Raw genomic sequence first — 20198 nt, forward strand, 5'->3', positions numbered from 1 at the left:
ACAAAACTCTAGGTTGATGGTTTTTTTCTTTTTCAATACTTCAATTATTTCACTTCAATCTCTTTTTGCCTGCACAGTTTCTAAGAAGATGAATTTAATTCTTTGTTCTGCTATAGGTAAGGGATCTCCCTCGTCCCCCTGCCCTGACTTCTTTCAGGATTTATCTTTGATTTTCTATAATTTGAAAATGATATCACACGTAGAATTTTAGCATTTATCCTCCTTAGTGTTCTCTGAACTTCCTGGTTCTGTGGTTCCTTGTCTGACATTAATTTCTCCCCTAACAATATATCTTGGATAATCCAATCAAACGTGAGTGTGAGTCCCTAGTTGGCTCCAGAGACCAAATATGAGATTTTTTAATAAATTTATTTATTTACGGCTGCGTTGAGTCTTCTTTGCTGCATACGGGCTTTCTCTAGTTGCAGCGAGCAGGGGCTACTCTTCGTTGTGGTGCACGGGCTTCTCATTGCGGTGGCTTCTCGTGGAGCATGGGCTCTAGGCGTGCAGGCTTCAGTAGTTGTGGCATGCAGGCTCAGTAGTTGTGGCTTGCAGGCTCTAGAGCGCAGGCTCAGTAGAGCTTATTTTCTCAACGGGCTTAATTGCTCCACGGCTGTGGTATCTTCCCGGACTAGGGCTCAAACCCATGTCCCCTGCATTGGCAGGTGGATTCTTAACCACCGCACCATCAGGGAAGTCCCCAAATATGAGATTTTTGACTCAAAGACTGAGTCCTGCTTTTCCACCTCAGAGTCAGAATCCCAACTTTTGCATGCTGTCACCAAGGTGTGCCCAAGCTGTGGACATGGACGGCTAAGTGTCCCTACCAGATGCACGAGCGGTGGATGGTGGGGTGCTCCTGGGCAGGGTGGGGAGCCTGTGGATCTCCATGAACTCTGCTGCATCCCTCAGGGGACTCCAGGGGCAGATCTACCAGAACTCTGGGCAGGACACTGCCTTAGGCGATTAGCTTCTAGAGGGAGAAGCAGGGATTAAGCCCAGTGGGTCCTTCCTGAGTCTCCACATGGGGCAGACAAATATTAGATGTCTCCTTTGGTCCCTGCACTGTCCCAGCTTTCCCACCCAGCATTGTGGGTCTGGCTCTCCCTGCTGTGGTCCTCCATCACCACCACACCTGTACTCCTCCTCCCTCTCTTTAGAGATGCAACCTCAGATCACAGGTGTCCCCGCTGACTTGACACATGTGCATCTTGGAGGAAAAGATGTAACCAGGTCCTTCTTAAGGTGTAGAGCAGAGAAAGCGTGCCCTAGACCCCGGCCCTGCACACTCTTAGCCCCAGTACTTATGAAACACTGCCTAAACCATGAAGGTAGGCAGTGGCCCTGCAACTAGAATGTGGTCCTGGGGTGCAGGTGTCTGAAATAGTATCCAAGTAGGTGGTGAGACCCATAGAAGGTAAACACAGTTGGAAATAAACAGTCAACAATTACAGAAAGGTAGAGATGAAAAGAACTTTGGAGAGTTCAGAGGGTGAGAATCCCTTGCAAGTTAACCAGTGGGGTCAGAGGAGGCAACTCAGGATAGTGTGACTGCTCTGATACCTTGTCACTAACAAGGTGAGGCCAACTAGGCTTTCCACTGACACCCCAGGGTGTTCAGGGACATACCTCCCCACTGGCCAGTCAGAATTATGTCTCTGAGGCGTCTGAGCCTCCAACCAGCCCACAGCCCCCAGAGCTATTGTCTGCCTGGCCTTGTAAAGTCTCCTCCTGCACATGCTAAGTTTAGTTTTCCATCAAAAAACCTGGGGGACCTTGAGTAGAATTTTTCAGTTCCTTCTCTGATCACATTCCAAATGAGTGGTGGGAGAATTTACACTTCAGAAATTGGGAAATACTACAAAGCAGGACTACATTTAATGTATTACTGAATGCCTCGACTTAAGTGATGGAGATTATGTTAATAATACATACTGATCTTAAATATGTGTGGGATTTGTGGTCATGACATTTTGCACAACACAGAAAATTTGAGGAAAAATCCTACCTTAATACAGGTATATCCTACCTGTATTAAAAACAATTATTCTGTATGGCAAACATTACTCACTTCATTTAAAAATGAGTAAAATTCCACATATGTCTTTGTTGTTTTGATGTCTTATTTGTAAATGAAAAGGGAAACAGCCATAATGCATATTTTAAAAAAAAAAGCAAATAACAAGAACTGAAACAGCACACACACACACACACAAAAATATATGTATATACATATATATTTGTTAATATATATATATACACATACATACATAGAGGTGGCCAAGACCTGCAAAATGCTCAAAATCATGAATCATTAGAAAACTGAAATTAAAACCACACTGAGATAACACTATACACTTATGAAAAGGGCTGGCATAAAAATTAACCATACCAAGAACTGGCAGGGATGTGAAAGAAATGGAACTCTCTAACATACTACTGGTTAATATGCAAAAAAAAGTACAGTCACTTTAGATTTACCCTGTGACTCAGACACTCCACTTTAAGTTACTGACACAAGATCAAAGAGAAACACATCCATATAAACTGACACAAATGTTTGTAACAGGTTTATTTCCAATAGTCACAACCTAGAAATAACCTAAACACCCACAAAGAGATGGATAAGTAAATCAACAGTGGTATATCCAAGGATAAGAATATTACTCAGGAAAAAAAAAGAGAGAGATGAGCTACCCATATCTCAAAGTAATTACAAAGCATGAAGGAAATCAGAAAAAAATAAACAGCTTATTTTTCCAAGCATATAAATACAAGAAGATGCAAAGGTTATCTATTGTAAGGGAAAGTAAACCAATGGTTACCTGGAGAAGCTGGAAAGGAGGTAAGAAGAGATTATAAAAAGACATGAAGTAAATGACAGATATGGTCATTATCGGGAATAGGATGATGTTTTCAGAGGTTCATACCTATGTCAAAACCTATCAAACTGTACACTTTAAATATAAGCTGTTGAGTACATGTAAATTATATCTTTATAAAGCTTTAAAAATTAGCTCAAGATAAAAAAGAAGAAAAATATCTATGTCCCACTCTTTATGGGAAATAGGTTGGGCAATGCTGTATTGACTCCAGCATCTCTCTCTTCATGCCCTCTGGAAGGCCAGTCTTGTCTCAGTAGCAGCAAATATAGGGAGCAATGAACATCTCCACCCAAGTCAAGAGGAGTGCTGCATCGGTCAAGAGAGCCACATCCTCAGAATATGAATCCCCTTTTCTCTTTTTTCTTCCCTGCGCAGTAAGGGCCTTGAGGCGAACATCACCGAGAGGCTACAGCAATCCACAAAACCTGATTAATTTCTGACAATGTCCTCAGCTACACAAGATAAGCGTGCCTAGAGGTCCCGAGATTTGTGTACACACAGATCCTCTGGTCACAGAAACATTTCTGGCTACACTTTTAGAAGAGGAACATTTCATCTAGCTGGCTGCAGACTCCTCCACTACCTACTAAAGTAGAGTTTCCGTACCTATTACGGTTTCCCTTGGAACCAACAGTCTTATAACCAGTGAGACTAGCCCAGTGACTTGTGGCCATCAGGGAATGTGGATCTTTGTAGACCTGGGGAAAATATCCCCTCAACAGTGCTGGGATACCCTGTGATATCCACCTTGAGTAAGAGAAAAAAATCATGTGGCTCTCAGAAACACTGTTAAGATTCTCACATGTCCCCCTTCTTAGAGTCATCCAAGACTCATAAAAAACATAGGATACAGGCCTCAAATGAGGAAGAGAAAGCCCAGCAGTCTTTCCTAGGAGGCTCTATGCAGCAATGCAAATTTGGTAAAAATTGTCAAGTTGTTTTCTGCCATCTTGCTGTCCCTCCTCAGGCACAGCGTTGAGACCCATAAAAACTTCTTCTCCCATTCATGCCTGTAGAGCACAAATTTGTACTAGTTTATAAACTACCCTACACCAGAATAGAACTCCCCAAATTAATGAGGACTTAAAGGCCTTAGTTATTATTCAAGTCAAGGCAATATGTGGCCAAGAGTTCTAGAGTGTGTGACTTGCAAGCTGGAAAGACACATCACAAGTATCATGTGACACCAACATGTCCCTGAAAATTGTAGTCTTTGTTTGAATGCTGCCAGAAAACTCAAATGATGTTCTATGGAACAACATTAGGTCAGGTCCATGCCCAAGGTAATCAAAGAGGAGGGAAATATCCCCTAGGGCTCAGGTGACTCCTAACTTGGCTAACACAGTGGGGGACAGAGTCAGCTTCCCTGAGCAAACTGGGTTGGTGACTGATGCACACTTTGTAGGCCTGCTGGCCGGTAGAGATAAAATGGCCTTCCCACATAACCGGGGATTCTCCCCACTGTGCATGCTCAGATGTATGAGAGTCAATTCAGACAGATGGCTCCTCAGATAGTTTCCTCCAGTGCCCTTATACTGACCACTGAAACTGCACATTTCCTGCCCATCTATGCCATTGCGCAGTGTGAACTCTCTGGTATTGAAAGAGGTTACATTTTCCTATACAGTAAGTCCCCTACATACGAACCTTCAAGTAGTGAGCTTTCAAAATGCGAACATGCGTTCTCATGTCCAATCACATGAGTTAGTTCATGTGTCTGGTGTACATTTTAACATGTGTGTATCCTCTACAAGTGCTGGTGCTTTTGCGTACTTACTGTACAGTACTGTATAGAGTAGTACAGTATCTTTATTTCAAGCCCAGGATGTCCAGAAACAAGCATAAAAGCAGAGGTGATGTGAAAGATTTTGGACGATGTGGACCAGTAACAAACTACGAACACTGTAGAAGAGCTCCTGGATCTCATCAGGCTCAGCCTGGATGAGTGAAAATGAGAAACAACACAGAGCTTCGAGGGAGGTTACATTAAAATATGATATTGGGAGATGTGGAAGAAACTGTGACAACTATAGAAATTGATGAACAAACATATGAAGAAATCAACAAAATGGAATATTCCAATGCTCTTTTTCTGGGGAGATGGTGTTGTCCTAGTTGCCCCGCCATTGAGAGTTAGCTGAAACAAAGAATTTATCCTGTGTGGAAAACGAGATTTTGTATAATTGCCTCTTTAAATGTAGAAGATATTCAAAAGAGAAACTGGCGTACAGTTTGATATTAAGAAAAAACCAAGAATTCTTCCACTCTTGAAATAAGTTGATTTTCAGATAACTCACAAATTCTTATGCTAAATGGCAGTTTAATTTTCTCCAACCCTTCCAATAAATGTGATCACCAAGATGCAGAACTTTTTCAGGAGTTCATTTGCCCCACTCTTTTTTCAGACAATTTCTGGGTTTCTTTCTTTAAATTGAATTGTTTCCTTTTTTTGATTTAAAAAAAAAAAAGCAATGGTGATGGAGCTGGTACTATTGTACTTTTCAAGGTACTGTAAAGTATGATTAAAAACGTTTTATTTTTTGTTTGTTTTTTATGTACTATTTGTGCGAAAAGTATTATAAACCTATTACAGTACAGTACTATATAGCCCATTGTATTAGTTGGGTACCTAGGCTAACTCTGTTGAACTTAAGAACAAATTGGACTTACAAACTCACTCGCGGAACAGAACTTGTTAGTTTGTATAAGACATACTGTAAAAGGTTTCCCACATTCACTGCACTCTTAAGGCCTTTCTCCACTGTGACCTCTCTGATGACAACGCAGTTTGGAAGTGGTAATAAAAGACTTCCCACATGCACTGCACACATAAGGCCTTTCTCCAGTGTGAACCCTCTGATGATAATGGAGAGTGGAACTACAGGTAAAAGATTTACCACATTCACTGCACTCATAAGGCCTTTCTCCCGTGTGAATTCTCTGGTGTATTATGAGGTTATTTCTTTGGATAAAGGATTTCCCACATTCGCTACACTCGTAAGGTCTTTCTCCAGAATGAACTCTCTGATGATAATGGAGGTCAGACCTAGAGATAAAAGATTTCCCACATTCACTGCACTCATAAGGTCTTTCTCCAGTGTGAGCTCTCTGATGGTAACGAAGGCTGGAGCTGAAGGTAAAAGATTTCCCACATTCATTGCACACATAAGGCCTTTCTCCTGTATGAATTCTCTGGTGTAAAATGAGGTTATTTCTCCGATTAAAGGATTTCCCACATTCACTGCACTCGAAAGGCCTTTCTCCTGTGTGAACTCTCCAGTGTTGAATGAGTGTCCACCTATTGTTAAAAGATTTCCCACATTCAGTGCACTTAAAAGGCTTTTCACCAGTGTGAGCTTTCTGGTGTTGATTCAATTGGGATCCATATTTAAACAACTTCCCACACTCACTACATTCATAAGGCCTTTCTCCTGTGTGAACTCTCTGGTGTTGAATGAGAACCCACCTATTGTTAAAAGATTTCCCACATTCACTGCACTCATAAGGCCTTTCTCCAGTGTGAACTCTTTGATGATAATGAAGGTTAGAGCTAGTGGTAAAAGACTTCCCACATTCACTGCACTCATAAGGCCTTTCTCCTGTGTGAGATCTCTGATGGTATCTGAGGGCAGGCCTAGAGATAAAAGATTTCCCACAGTCACTACACTCATAAGGCCTTTCTCCTGTGTGAGATCTCTGATGATAAGTGAGGGCTGAGCTAGAGGTAAAAGATTTCGAACATTCACTGCACACGTAACTGTTTTCTCCATTGTGCCATGTGTGGGGAGAAATGAGGATAGATTTGTAGGGTAAGGATTTCCCACATTTGCTGCACTTGTACTGCCTTGCTGCAGAATGAATGCTTTGATGTTGACTGAGGGTTGAGCTCTGCCTAAAGGATTTTCCAAATTCACCACACACATGAAGCCTTTCTCCAGCATGGACTCTCTGGTGTACAACAAATGAGGATTTGTACCTGAATGTTTTCCCACACTCACTGCACACAAAACAAGGTCTTCCAGTGTGGACCCACTGGTCCTGAACAAGTGTGTGTTTGAGGCTGAGGGCTTTCTTGCATTCTCCCCAGGTGTGATGACCTCTCCTGCCTTGTGAAGTTGACTCACACTGGGTGATTGTGTTTGGCTTCTCGACAGTACAAGAGGCCTGTTGCTGCAGATGTCCCACAATAGTCAGGAAGTCCTTTTCAAACTCCCTACAGGTAAATGGCTTCTGTGACACATGGAACCTGCAGCTCTTCACAAACAAGGCCTCATCCACACTGCTTCTGAGAGTTTTCTCTCCCATGTGCTGCCTTTGGTGCTGTTTAAAGTTTGCACTAAAATAAAATAGTTTCACGCATGTCCCACACCTCAACAGTTTCTGGCTGTGTTGTATTTCCTGATCCTCAGCCAAGTGGAAAACATTTCTCAAGACTGGACCACACATCTCACAGGGGTGCGTCTTCTGGGAACACAAAGCTGCCTTGGGAGTCCTAGCCTGTGACATTCCCAGAGAAGCGATCTGTTCAAAAGGTGCCTCTGCATCCTCTGCTCCACAGCAGCAACCTGAACAGAAAGAGATGCTGGTCAAGTGCATGTCGACTATAGGGAAGGGTCAAGCTCATCACAGATGTGCATCTGTCTCAACTACAAAGCAGCCAGAAAACAATTAAAAAGATGGCAACAGTAAGTCCTTACAAAATTCTACAATTCAAACACAGCAGCAAGGGGACTTCCCTGGTGGTACAGTGGTTAAGAATCTGCCTGCCAATGCAGGGGACATGGGTTCAAGCCCTGGTCCAGGAAGATCGCACTTGCCGCAGAGCAACTAAGCCCGTGTACCACAACTAATGAGGCCGTGCTCTAGAGCCCATGAGCCACAACCACTGAGCCCATGTGCCACAACTACTGAGTCCGCATGCCACAACTACTGAGCCCACATGCTGCAACTACTGAAGCCCATGCACCTTGAGCCCATGCTCCGCAATAAGAGAAGCAACCGCAATGAGAAGCCCATGCACCGCAACGAAGACTAGAACCCACTCGCCACAACTAGAGAAAGCCCATGTGCAGCAATGAAGATCCAATGCAGCCATAAATAAATAAATAAATATATAAATTTAAAAATAAAAAGAAAACAGCAGCAAGGACTTCCCTAGCAGTCCAGTGGTTAAGACTCCATGCTTCCACCGCGAGGGGCGTGGGTTTGATCCCTGGTAGGGGAACTAAGATTCCACATACCATGTGGCGTGGCCAAAAACAAAAAATAAAACAAAAATACCCCAGCAGCCAAATCGATAAAAGAACAAGACTCAATCATACATTGCCAAAGAGACTCACTTCAGCATTAAGGACACACATAGGCTGAAAGTGAAGGCAACATAAAGACATTTCATGCAAATGGAAAACCAAAAGCCAGCAAGAGTAGCTATACTTATGTCAGACAAAATGAACATTAAGTGAAAATCTGCCACAACAGACAAAGAGGTTCATGATATAATGATAAAGGAGTTAATTCATCAAGAGACTATAACAATGGTAAGTGTATATGCAACTAACATTGGAGCACAAAAATATATGAATCAAATATTAACCAATCTGAAGGCAAAAATAGACAGGAACACAATAAGGGACTTCAATATTCTCCTTTCAACAACAGGTAGATCATCCAGACAGAAATTCAACAAGAAAAAAAAGAAAACTTTGGACTGGAACTATACTTTAGATCAAATGAACATATACAAAACATATCATCCAAATGCAGCAGAATACATATTCTCAAGTGCACACAGAACACTCCCTAAAAATTAAAAATAACCCAAACAAACAACAACAACAAAAGAACATTCCCTAGAGCAATCATATGTTATAGGTTATAAAACCAGATCTAACAAGTTTAAGGAGATTGAAATAATACAACGTATCTTTGCTGACCACAATGGTATGAAACAAGAAATCAGTAACACGAGGAAAGTGGGGAAATTCACAAATATGTGTAAATTAAACAACACAATCATGAAAAAACAATAGGTCTCAGAAGAAACCAAAGAACACCTTAAGACAAATGAAAACAGAAACACAAAGTACCAAAACTTATGGGACACAGCAAAAGCAGTTCAAAAAGGGAAATTTAGACAAATAAATAGCTAATGTAGGCATTTATAGAAAAATAAAAATCTTGGCTTCACAGTTGATGTCTACCAAACCCTCAAAGAAGATTAAATACCTATCCTTTTCAAACTCTTCCAAAATACTGAAGAAAAAGGAATGCTTCCTAACTCATTTTACAAGGCTAACATCACCTGATACCAAAAACAGACAAAGACAACACAAAAAAAGAAAATTATAGGACATCTCTGATGAACACAGGTGCAAAAATACTGAACAAAGTATTAGCAAACTAAATACAACATTAAAAGGATTGTACAGCATGATTATTCCAGGGATGCAAGGATGGTTCGACATCTACAAATCAATCAATGTGATACATCACATTAACAAAATGAAGGATTAAAACCATATGATCATCTCAATAGATACAGAAAATGTATCTGGCAAGATTCATCACCCATTTATGATTAAAAACTCTGAAAGAATTGCATAAAGAAGGAACATACATCAACATAATAAAGGCCATATATGAAAAACCCCTCAGCTGACATCAAACTCAATGGTGAAAAGTCAAAAGCTATCCCTCTAAAATCAGGAACAAAAAAAGGATGTCCACTATCTCCACTCTTCTTCGACATAGTATTGGAAGTCCTAGCCAGAGCAGTAAGGCAAGAAAAACAAAAGGCATCTAAAGTGGAAAGGAATATGTAAAATTTTCACTATTTGCAGATAACATAATTTTACACATAGAAAACTTTAAAGACTACCAAAAAACTATTAGAAATAATCAACAAATAAAGTTGCAGAGTACAAAATCAACATACAAAACTCAGTTGAATGTCTAAACTCGAGCAATGAGCTAGCAAAAAAAAGGAATTAAGAAAAGAATCTCACTTAAATGGCAACAAAAAGAATAAAATATATAGGTATAAACTTAACTACAGATAAAGACGTGTACAATGAAAACTATAAGACATTATTGAAAGATTGTAAAAGAAATCTTTTCAAACAAATGGAAAGATATTTAACACTCATTGATTGGATGAATTAACATTGTTAAAAGGTCCATATTAGGGACTTCCCTGGGGGTCCAGTGGGTAAGACTCTGAGCTCTCAATGCAGCGGGCCTGGGTTCAATCCCTGGTCGGGGAACTAGATCCCACATGTATGACACAACTAAGAGTCCGCATGCCAAAACTAAGACCTGGCGCAGCCTAAATAAACAAATAAATCTACCCTTTGAAAAAAAAGTCCATATTGGGACTTCCCTGGTGGCACAGTGGTTAAGACTCTGCCTGCCAATGCAAGGGACATGGGTTTGAGCCCTGGTCCAGGAAGATCCCACTTGCCACGGAGCAACTAAGCCAGTGTGCCACAACTACTGAGCCTGTGCTCTAGAGCTCGTGAGCACAACTACTGAGCCCACATGCCACAACTACTGAAGCCCACACACCTAGAGCCTGTGCTCCGCAATAAGAGAAGCCACCACAATAAGAAGCCCATGCACAGCAATGAAGAGTAGCCCCAATCGCCGCAAGTAGAGAAAGCCTGCGTGCAGCAAGAAGACCCAATGCAGCCAAAATAATTATAATAATAAAAAATAAAAAATAAATTTATAAAAACTAAATAGGGGCTTCCCTGGTGGTGCAGTAGTTGAGAATCTGCCTGCCACTGCAGGGAACAGAGGTTCGATCCCTGGTCCGGGAAGATCCCACATGCCGTGGAGCAACTAAGCCCGTGAACCACAACTACTGAGCCTGTACTCTAGAGCCTGTGAGCCACAACTACTGAGCCCACACACCTAGAGCCTGTGCTCTGCAGCAAGAGAAGCCACTGCAATGAGAAGCCCACATACTGAAATGAAGAGTAGCCTCCAATTGCCACAACTAGAGAAAGCCTGTGAGCAGTGAAGACCCAACACAGCGAAAATGAAAAAAAATTTAGAAAAAAAACACTAAATAAAATAAAATGTCCATATTACCTAAAGCAATTTACAGATTGAATGCAATCCCTATTGAAATCCCATAAAAAATAAATTTATAAAAATAAGTAAAATAAAATGTCTATATTACCTAAAGAAATCTCAGATTGAATGCAATCCCTATTGAAATCCCAATGACACTTTTCACAGAAATAAAACAAAAAATTCTACAATTTATATAAAACCACAAAAGATCACAAATAGCCAAAGCAACCTGAGATTTAAAAAAAAACAAAAACAGGGCTTCCCTGGTGACGCAGTGGTTGAGAGTCCACCTGCCGATGCAGGGGACACAGATTCATGCCCCAGTCCAGGAAGATCCCACATGCCGCAGAGCGGCTGGGCCCGTGAGCCATGGCCACTGAGCCTGTGCGTCTGGAGCCTGTGCTCTGCAACAGGAGAGGCCACAACAGTGAGAGACCCACGTACCGCAAAACAACAACAACAACAACAACAAAAAAAAAAACAAAGCTAGGGGAATTCCCTGGCAATCCAGTGGTTAGGACTCAGCATTTTCACTGCAGTGGCCCGGGTTCAATCCCTGGTCCAGGAACCAAGATCCAACAAGACACACTACATGGCCCAGAGAAATAAACAAACACTAAAAAACAAACAAAAAAACCCCCCAAACAACATAAACAAAGCTATAGGTATCACAACCCCTGATTTCAAACTATATTACAAAGCCATAGTAATCAAAACAGCATGGTATTGGCAGAAAAACATATATATAGATCAAAAGAAACAGAATTGGGAACCCAAAAATAAACCCACAGATATGTGGACAATTAAGATTGAAAAAGGAGCAAAAACCATACAATGGAGAAAGGTCTTCAATAAATGGTGTTGGGAAAACTGGACAGTCACATGCAAAGAAATTAAACTAGACCTCTATCTCACAGCATACACAAAAGTCTACTCAAAAAGAATTAAAGACTTGAATGTAATATCTGAAACCATAAAACTCCCAGAAGAAAACACAGGCAGCACACTCTTTGACATCGGTCTTACTAATCAATAACTTTCTAGATATGTCTCTTCAGGGAAGGGAAACAAAGGAAAAAATCAACAAATGGGATTACATCAAACCAAAAAGCTTCTGCACAGCAAAGGAAACCATCAATAAAATGAAAAGACATCCTGGGACTTCCCTGGCAGTCCAGTGGTTAAGACTGCCTTTCCACTGCAAGGGGCATGGGTTCGATCCTTGGTTGGGGAACTAAGATCCTGCATGCCATGCAGCAAACTACCCCCCCACTCTCCGCCCAAAAAAAAAGACACCTTATTTAATGGGAGAAGGTATCTGCAAGTGATATATGTAATAATGGGTTACTATCCAAAATATATAAAGAACTCACACAACTCAACAACAATAACAAAACCAAAACAACCCAATTAAAAAATGGGCAGAGGAGCTGAATAGACATCTTTTCAAAAGACATACAGATGGCCAACAGGAACAAAACCAGTATCTCCATGAAATACATGCACGTACATATATATATACATACATATACATATACATATATAATATTGCAGCATTATTCAGAAGAGTCAAGATATGGAAACACTATAAGGTGTTCATCAGGGGACGAAATTATACAGAAAATATGATATACACATAGACACACGCACCAACTTTCCCATGCATATGTGTGTAGAAATACTCAGCCATGAAAAAGGAAAAACTGCAACTTGCAACAAGGATGAACCTAGAGAATATTATGCTAAGTGAAATAAGCCACAGAGAGAAAGACAAATACTGTATATTACTTATATATAGAGTCTTAAAAAAAGTAAAACTTAGAGAAACATAAAGCAGAATGCCAGATATTGAGGGTTAAAGAAACGGGGAGATGTTGGTCAAAAACACTTTCAGTTATGAGTAAGTTATAAGGATCGAATGTGTAGCATAGTGACTATAGTTATTTATTTATTTTTAATTTTTTCTTAATTAATTAATTTTTTTTGGCTGCATTGGGTCTTCTTGCTGTGTGTGGGATTTAGTTACAGGGAGCAGGGGTTACTCTTCATCGCAGTGCACAGGCTTCTCATTGCAGTGGCTTCTCTTGTTTTGGAGAATGGGCTTCAGTAGTTGCAGCATGTGGACTCAGTAATTATGGCTTGTGGGCTCTAGAGTGCAGGCTCAGTAGTTGTGGCACACAAGCTTAGTTCTCCACGACATATGGGATCTTCCTGGACCAGGGCTTGAACCCAGGTCCCCTGCATTGTCAGGCAGATTCTTAACCACTGTGCCACCAGGGAAGTCCACTATAGTTATTTATTAACACTGTATTGCACACTTGAAATCTGCTAAAAGAGTAGATCCTAGGTGTTCTCACACACGCACACATAGAAAAGTAATTATGTCAGGTGATAGGTGTGTTAATTAACTTCACAATGGTAATTATTTCATAATATATATGTATATCAAATCATCACATTATATATATTAAATACAGAAATTTTGTCAATTATATCTCGATAAAGTTGGGGCAGGATGAAATGGGTAGAAGAAGTCTAAACATCACAAAAAGAACTATATAGGATAGAGTTCAATAGTAGTCCATGTACGTAGTCACCACGACAATGGCTGCAATTCCATAAACAGGCAGGCACAAGAAATTATCAGATACAGGAGTGGCCACAGAAACTGCATGGACCTGGACACACTGACACATCCAGTGAAAGGGCAAGCAAGCTGCATCCATTAGTCTTACTGCAAGACTACTGACCTCAAATCCTTCCCTATGAGGGTTTGGTACAGCAGGAATTAGGGCTGTAGGGGAGAAAAGATGGTAGTGCAAACACCCCAGCCTTAACGACCACAACTACCCAGAACAATGGGGAAGCAAGCAGTGCCTACACCACATGCAGCACAGAGCACTTTCTGGGGGCGGTGAGGCAGAATACAGACCCTAGCCCATGTCACTGGGGAGGGTGAGGGTCTTACCCACTGAGGATATAAGTGCGTAGTTCTCCAGCATCACATCAAGGTACAGGCGTATCTGAGCCTCATCAAGGAGTCTCCATTCCTCCCAGGAGAAGTACACAGCAATGTCTTCAAAGGTCACACCAACCTGTCACAAAGGGGACAGATGAAACCTTGCACATTCTCTGAGAAATCACAACACATCTCCCCACACACCTATGCCATTCCCATCCTCCACTGGAGCTCCCCACCTCAGAGGAGATACCAGGCCCTGGTGCCACTGATGCCTGCTCTCTCTTCATCATCCCGTTTTATCACTGTGTTCAGCCCTCAGCAGTAACTGGCAGTGAGGGTGCACCCAGATGCCATCTAAGCTCTGGGCTTGGCCGGTAATATCCCTTCCCTCCAGCCAAGGAATTCCCCTGGAATCTCTCAAATTGTGGGAATTGAGACACAGCCAAATGTAAGCTCATGCTTTACCTGTAAATCCTCAAAACCAGGGCCTGGGGGCCATCAGCTCACACTTCCTTTCCATGTGCACATCATTCTGTAGATGATATTTCTCTCACAATTTCAGACCCTAGAGTTGCGCTTCCACAGCACTGCCACATCCCTGCACCACACCATAGAATTCTCCCTGAACATACCCACACATTTGGCGCTTGGCATCCAGAGGGGGCTTAAGAAATTCAGACAGGATTTGGTACAACCCCAGTCCTCTGATGGATCCAACACCAGAGTAAGTCACAAATGCTGCTTAGAAGATCTCCCCAACTGCCTCTAATCTTTGCTTCAGTATTAGCCACCCAGAGCCACATGTGAATTTCATATTCCCTCAACTCTCTTCAACTTTCTTACTGCCAGTTCTGTCCTTTCAGCAGCCACAACACTCCTCTCTCTCTCCACTCAACCTCTGTAAAAAAAAAAAATCAGTCCTAAAAACCTCCCTGCCAGGCACAGTGACCCACAAATGACGACATTTGCTGCAGACCATATCCACTAGCAAGCCTCAAACGTCCCACACCCCGTCAAAGCTCACCACAAAATTCTGGAGAAGCCACATAGTAGTAATACTAAATATGCAACAGACCCAGTCTCACTGCCTTCTTGTCTCAATTACTCCTAAGTCTCCTCAACCGTCACTTGTCCACTCATCCCATGGAAGCCTCGGCCTCCCGCCAGATCAAACTCTCTCCCATACCGTTCCCACTGCCACTTCTCTACCTCACTTGGGTTTGCAATGCCCAGCAACCCAATCAGGCCCTGAGCCAGAGAACCGCTCCTCAGCACACACCAATCTTTCTGACCTACTAATACCATGGCCCCTATAACCTGTACTCCCCTCCTAAATGTGATCCACAGCTCCACCCTGGTCCACACAATGGCCATCACTTTCTAAAGTTTCCATTCCTAAACACCTTCCCCAGTTTTCCAGACCTGCATGTCCAGCTGCCCACTTGTTGCCTACACTCACTCTTCTCTGAAACATCTCAGACTCTTAACAGCGCCAAAACAAACTTATAACATTCCCAAGAATAATTAACCTGCTGCTAACGTCCCATCCAGTTGATGGGCCTTCCATCCTTTCGTCTACTAGGACCAACACCCCTAGGGTCATCCCTCACTACTTCCTTTCTCTTGGCACCAGCAACACCCACAATTTGGTTTGACCCTTCTCAAAAAATTGATCCAGAATTCAACCACTTCTCGCATATCCAAGACAGTCACTGTGGTCCATCAGCACTCACCTAGGCTATTGATATTAATCCGTCTGTGCTTCCTGTCTCCTCCCTTACCCCCCTGATTTGTTCTATTCTTTGCAGCCAGAGGAAGCCTATTTTGGTCTGGGTGAGATCGCTTCCCACCTGCGAGTCAACCCTATATCACCTGTGTAATAAACGGCCAACTTTTTTTTTTTTTTTTTGCCACACCATGCGGCTTGTGGGATCTTAGTTCCCCGACCGGGGATTGAAACCCGCCCTTAGCAGTGAGAGCGCGTTGTCGTAACCACTGGACGGCCAGGGAAGTCTCATAAACGGCCAGCTTTTCATGCAGCAACGCTGCAAGCTTAACTCTGGGCAGCAGCATCTTGTTCCTAGCAGAAAAAATCGAGAATTGCCTCAGTCCCTGGTCAGTCAGACCTCCAAACCTCTGCTCGTGACGGTCCCGGTCCCTCCGCCTGTGACCCTCTGCCACGCGCCAGCACACTGTCAGAAGAAACAAGGCCCCACCCACGGCCGCCTCACCGTCCTGGACACCGGGGCCTGGGCTGCAGGCACGTGAACAGGTGTCCCGCACTGGGGGCTTTAGTGTCTGGTGGGGTGAGGGCGGTGAGTGGCCGGAGGACGAGTGTTTACCTGACGCGGGTCCCTCGGCGCTGCCGCCGCCATCGGACTCTGTGGGCGGAGCGGGACCGGAGCTGCGGGAGAGGAAACGAGACGCTGGCACGGCGGTCACTCTCCCGGGTCTGGTGCAGGGCCCCCAGGTGGCGTCGCCGAGCCTCAGACCCGCCTCTGTGCAGCGGGTACCTTCTCAGTCTCGTCACCTCTTCCCAGCACCGGTAACCGAAGCTTTCGAATTGTGAAAACGCTCAAGCACATTCAAAATGACGTCCACAACGAGGCGGCCGGAAGTCCCGCCCTGATGCTAATGCGTCCCAGGAAAACCTGGCTTCTCTTGCCTTAATTGGCTCATCTTCGCAGCCATCCATCGCACATCCGTCTGGGTAATGCATTTCCCACAGATCCACAAACGTAGGTCCAGAATGTTACAACTCTGACATCTTGGAGAAAAGCCAAATCTACATCGCGAGGACTTACCGCTAGGAAAACCAACCAAAGTCCAGAGACGGAGGACGGGCATTGCCTCTTCTTAAAGAGAGTGCACTCAGATGTTTGAGGAATACTATCTGTAGCTGATCACCCAAGTGTTTGGAGACGTTATTTCAGGCTCTGTGAAGCTCAGCGTGTTCCCAGAGTCGAAGAGTATCTTTCGAGATGCTCTCAAATCCATTAATCCAAATGTACATACGATTGCAGAGTCATTTAGACAAATAATGGAGCCAATGGAAACTGAAGCTAATAAACAATAGTGTACTCTCTGAGTACGTCTGAGTATGTTTGGTAAAGACAAAATAAACACCCCAGAAAGTGTAGCGATAAGAAAGATAGAAGGATGTTGCGCCACCTTGAGGAAGGAGTACAAAGACGGGTCTTTGACGGTGATTCCCACAGAGAACATGTCTCCTGCCTGTACAGTTAAATGCTGTGTCCACTTCGTTGAGCAACACTTTCATCTACTTAATATATCTTACTCCATATCCTTACATGTTGTATTCAATTCCTTTCTGAATCTGACGTCAGTCTCAAAAAGAGAAAAACAAAACAAATTCTATTTTGGCATGGGACAATGGCTGCAGTGTTTTGCCGTATTCCATCGTTATTTATCATTTCATGGTTGGTCTTGTTTCATCTACCCCATGCACCTTAGTATATTATTTCACCTGTAATCCTAGAAAGCTTGTATTTTAATGTATAAACTCTACAGAATATGGTTTTAAAATGTAAGGGTTCTTTCATAAATCCAATAAATTTAGCACATAAAACCATAATATTTAAAATTATAGGGACTTCCCTGGTGGTCCAGTGGTTAACTTTGCGCTCCCAATGCAGGGGGCCCGGGATCCATCCCTGGTCAGGGAACTAGATCCCACATGCATGCTGCAACTAAGTGTTCGCATGCCGCAACTAAGAGTCAGCATGACGCAACTAAGAGTCAGCATAACACAACAAAGATCCCATGTGCAGCAACTAAGAATGGGCACAGCCAAATAAATAAATAAATATTTTAAAATAAATAAATAAAATTATAAATATGTTAGTGCTGAATTTTCTTGTTGTAGTATTCGTTATTTAGGGAGGATTTATTGCAATCTGGAAACAAAATATATATTTAGCCAATTATTGTGCCTTGTTAGTCTATTAACCTATATGTACCCACTCAGTGTGGGCACACTAGAGCCAAGTAGGTGGAAGGCACTGCAGCCTGTAGACTGTGATGGGCCCACTGCATCTACCAGTCAGTGGAAATTTGTTGTAACTTCCCTAGGGACCCAGGAGGATATGGAGCCCTGAGGCCTGTAGTCCATTTATCCTTCTGCCCCCACCCACTCTTTGCCACTACTGCAGAAGGAAAGGTTTGCATCAGGTAAGAGTCAGCTCTGCTTTCCAACTGCTGAAGCTTATCATATGGGTTTGTCCCCACCAGCTCTGGACCCTGGAAGAGTTGTATAATGTCTTTGTACCTCAAGATAAAAGTTAGCCTAGGTTCAATATAGCTGATTTCACAGATGTACAAAACTCATCTTGGCTTAGCACAGGATGAGTTTTGCTCATTTATAGATATGTTCCTATGTATAGGCAGTGAACTCAGCACCACACAGTGATTCAGGGACCAAGATGCCTTCTATTGTAAACATGTGGCTTTAAGGCTTTCCTGGCACCATACAGCTGACCAAGAGGAAACAAGAGGAAAGGGAGAAGTGACACCCACTATCACATACCTGACTTCCAATCACATTCTGTTGACAAGAACTAGTCTTTTTGGCCACCCCTGTGTGCATGGGCAGGAAAATGAGGTTGAGCTCTGTGCCCAAGAGAAGACCAAATGAGTCTGGTGAACATACATGCAGTTGGCTGCACTCCGCATACTCTTGAAAAATGACAGCCGTAATAGGTTCTATGCCGTGTAAGCAGATAACGCAGGAAATGATCCACATAAGACCTTGGTCACAGTGTGTGGCTCAACAAAAGTTACTTATTAATATTTGTTATGTAACAATGATAGTCATAATGAATAATATTAATAGCTCAAATTTATTTGCAGACTCACTTGAAAAGTCACACTTCCTAGTTAATTATACCCATAAGGGACTTCCCTGGCGGTTTCAGTGGTTAAGACTCTGCACTTCCAATGCAGGGGGCCCAGATTCGATCCTTGGTCAGGGAACTAGATCCCACATGCCACAACTAAAAATTCCGCATGCCTCAACTAAAGATCCCACACAAAAAATAAATAAAATAGGGCTTCCCTGGTGGCTCAGTGGTTGAGAGTCTGCCTGCCGATGCAGGGGACACGGGTTCGTGCACCGGTCCAGGAAGATCCCACATGCCGCGGAGCGGCTGGGCCCGTGAGCCATGGCCACTGAGCCTGCGCGTCCGGAGCCTGTGCTTCACAATGGGAGAGACCACAACAGTGAGAGGCCCGCGTACCGCAAAAAAAAAAATATATGTGTATGTGTGTGTGTGTGTATACACCCATGAATACTCTTCATCCCGCACTTATACCTTCACTGTATATGTTGATCCTTCTCTTTATTAGTGAGACACTGAAAAAGTCTTTCCCCCCATGTCTTCCTGTTCTCACTGTCTTGTAAAACATAAAGAGGTAACTTGCTCTTCTTTCATATCTGGGCTGATGCAGGAAGCTGGAGCCATGCGGCATATTGATAGCTATCACGCAGAGTCATGGTCTCTTTCCTCTGGTAGCTTCTCCAGCTGGCCAGATTCTCCACTGTTCCTCAAAGTCTGTTCCCAATCTTCACCCCTCTCCTCAGTACCACGTCTCCACTTTAATATGACAAGCTAACAGACTCTTTATTCCTAAAAAGGGCCCATAATCTTTCCCAGTCCTCCAAATTCCCCAATTTTAGTGGTCCCTGACTTCCAAGAGGTTGAGAAGGCTGGAAACAAACTCAGATCCCTCAGTCCTTCTTCTATGAAACCCAAAATGCAGCCATAGCCATCCACATGTCTTGTCCATCTGACATTATTTTCACCCCCTGGATTCACCACGCCAACAAACTCAATGAGCTCCGACACTACTATCCTATTCCAAGGTATCGTATCTTGCCTGAGTGTGATTTCCCCACATTTGCGCTGTGCACTGTTCAGCTCGGACTCCTGCACCAGCTCCCAAATCCACACAGACCTTGCTCCAGACCGCCACCACCTCCCACACAGCTGCTCACTCCTCATATAACCTACTTCATGTTCAAAATGAGGAGTCTGTACTTTTGTCTTTGCTCCGTAACCCTTACACACTCATGTAGAGCTGTATCCTCCTTGCTTCTTCCTTTCTCACCTCTGCAGAAATGGTCCTGACTCTGGCTGAAGCCATTATCTGCATCTGAACCTAAATGTCACCTTCATTTTTTCTCAGGGAACTCACTGCTTCACTTATTTCCTGCCTCTGGTAACTTCATTCTCTCTATGATCAACATTTTAAAACGC

At 43.0% G+C, this 20198-nt stretch overlaps 1 protein-coding gene and 1 pseudogene across 1 annotated transcript; one reads left to right on the top strand and one right to left on the bottom strand.

Moving 5' to 3' along the window:
• Positions 1-1325: 1325 nt before the first annotated feature.
• Positions 1326-5026, top strand: LOC132510171 (U6 snRNA-associated Sm-like protein LSm3; annotated as a pseudogene).
• Positions 2616-16507, bottom strand: LOC132509554 (zinc finger protein 256-like). The gene is made up of 3 exons (XM_060130696.1): positions 16266-16507; positions 13930-14056; positions 2616-7450 (listed from the first exon to the last, which is right to left on the bottom strand). Exons 1-3 carry the CDS (start codon positions 16296-16298, stop codon positions 5631-5633), a joined length of 1980 nt encoding a protein of 659 aa, XP_059986679.1. The 5' UTR covers positions 16299-16507; the 3' UTR covers positions 2616-5630.
• Between the last annotated feature and the right edge of the window lie 3691 nt (positions 16508-20198).

This window comes from Lagenorhynchus albirostris, chromosome 19 (genome assembly GCF_949774975.1).
Source record: "Lagenorhynchus albirostris chromosome 19, mLagAlb1.1, whole genome shotgun sequence".
Classification (NCBI taxonomy): domain Eukaryota; kingdom Metazoa; phylum Chordata; class Mammalia; order Artiodactyla; family Delphinidae; genus Lagenorhynchus; species Lagenorhynchus albirostris.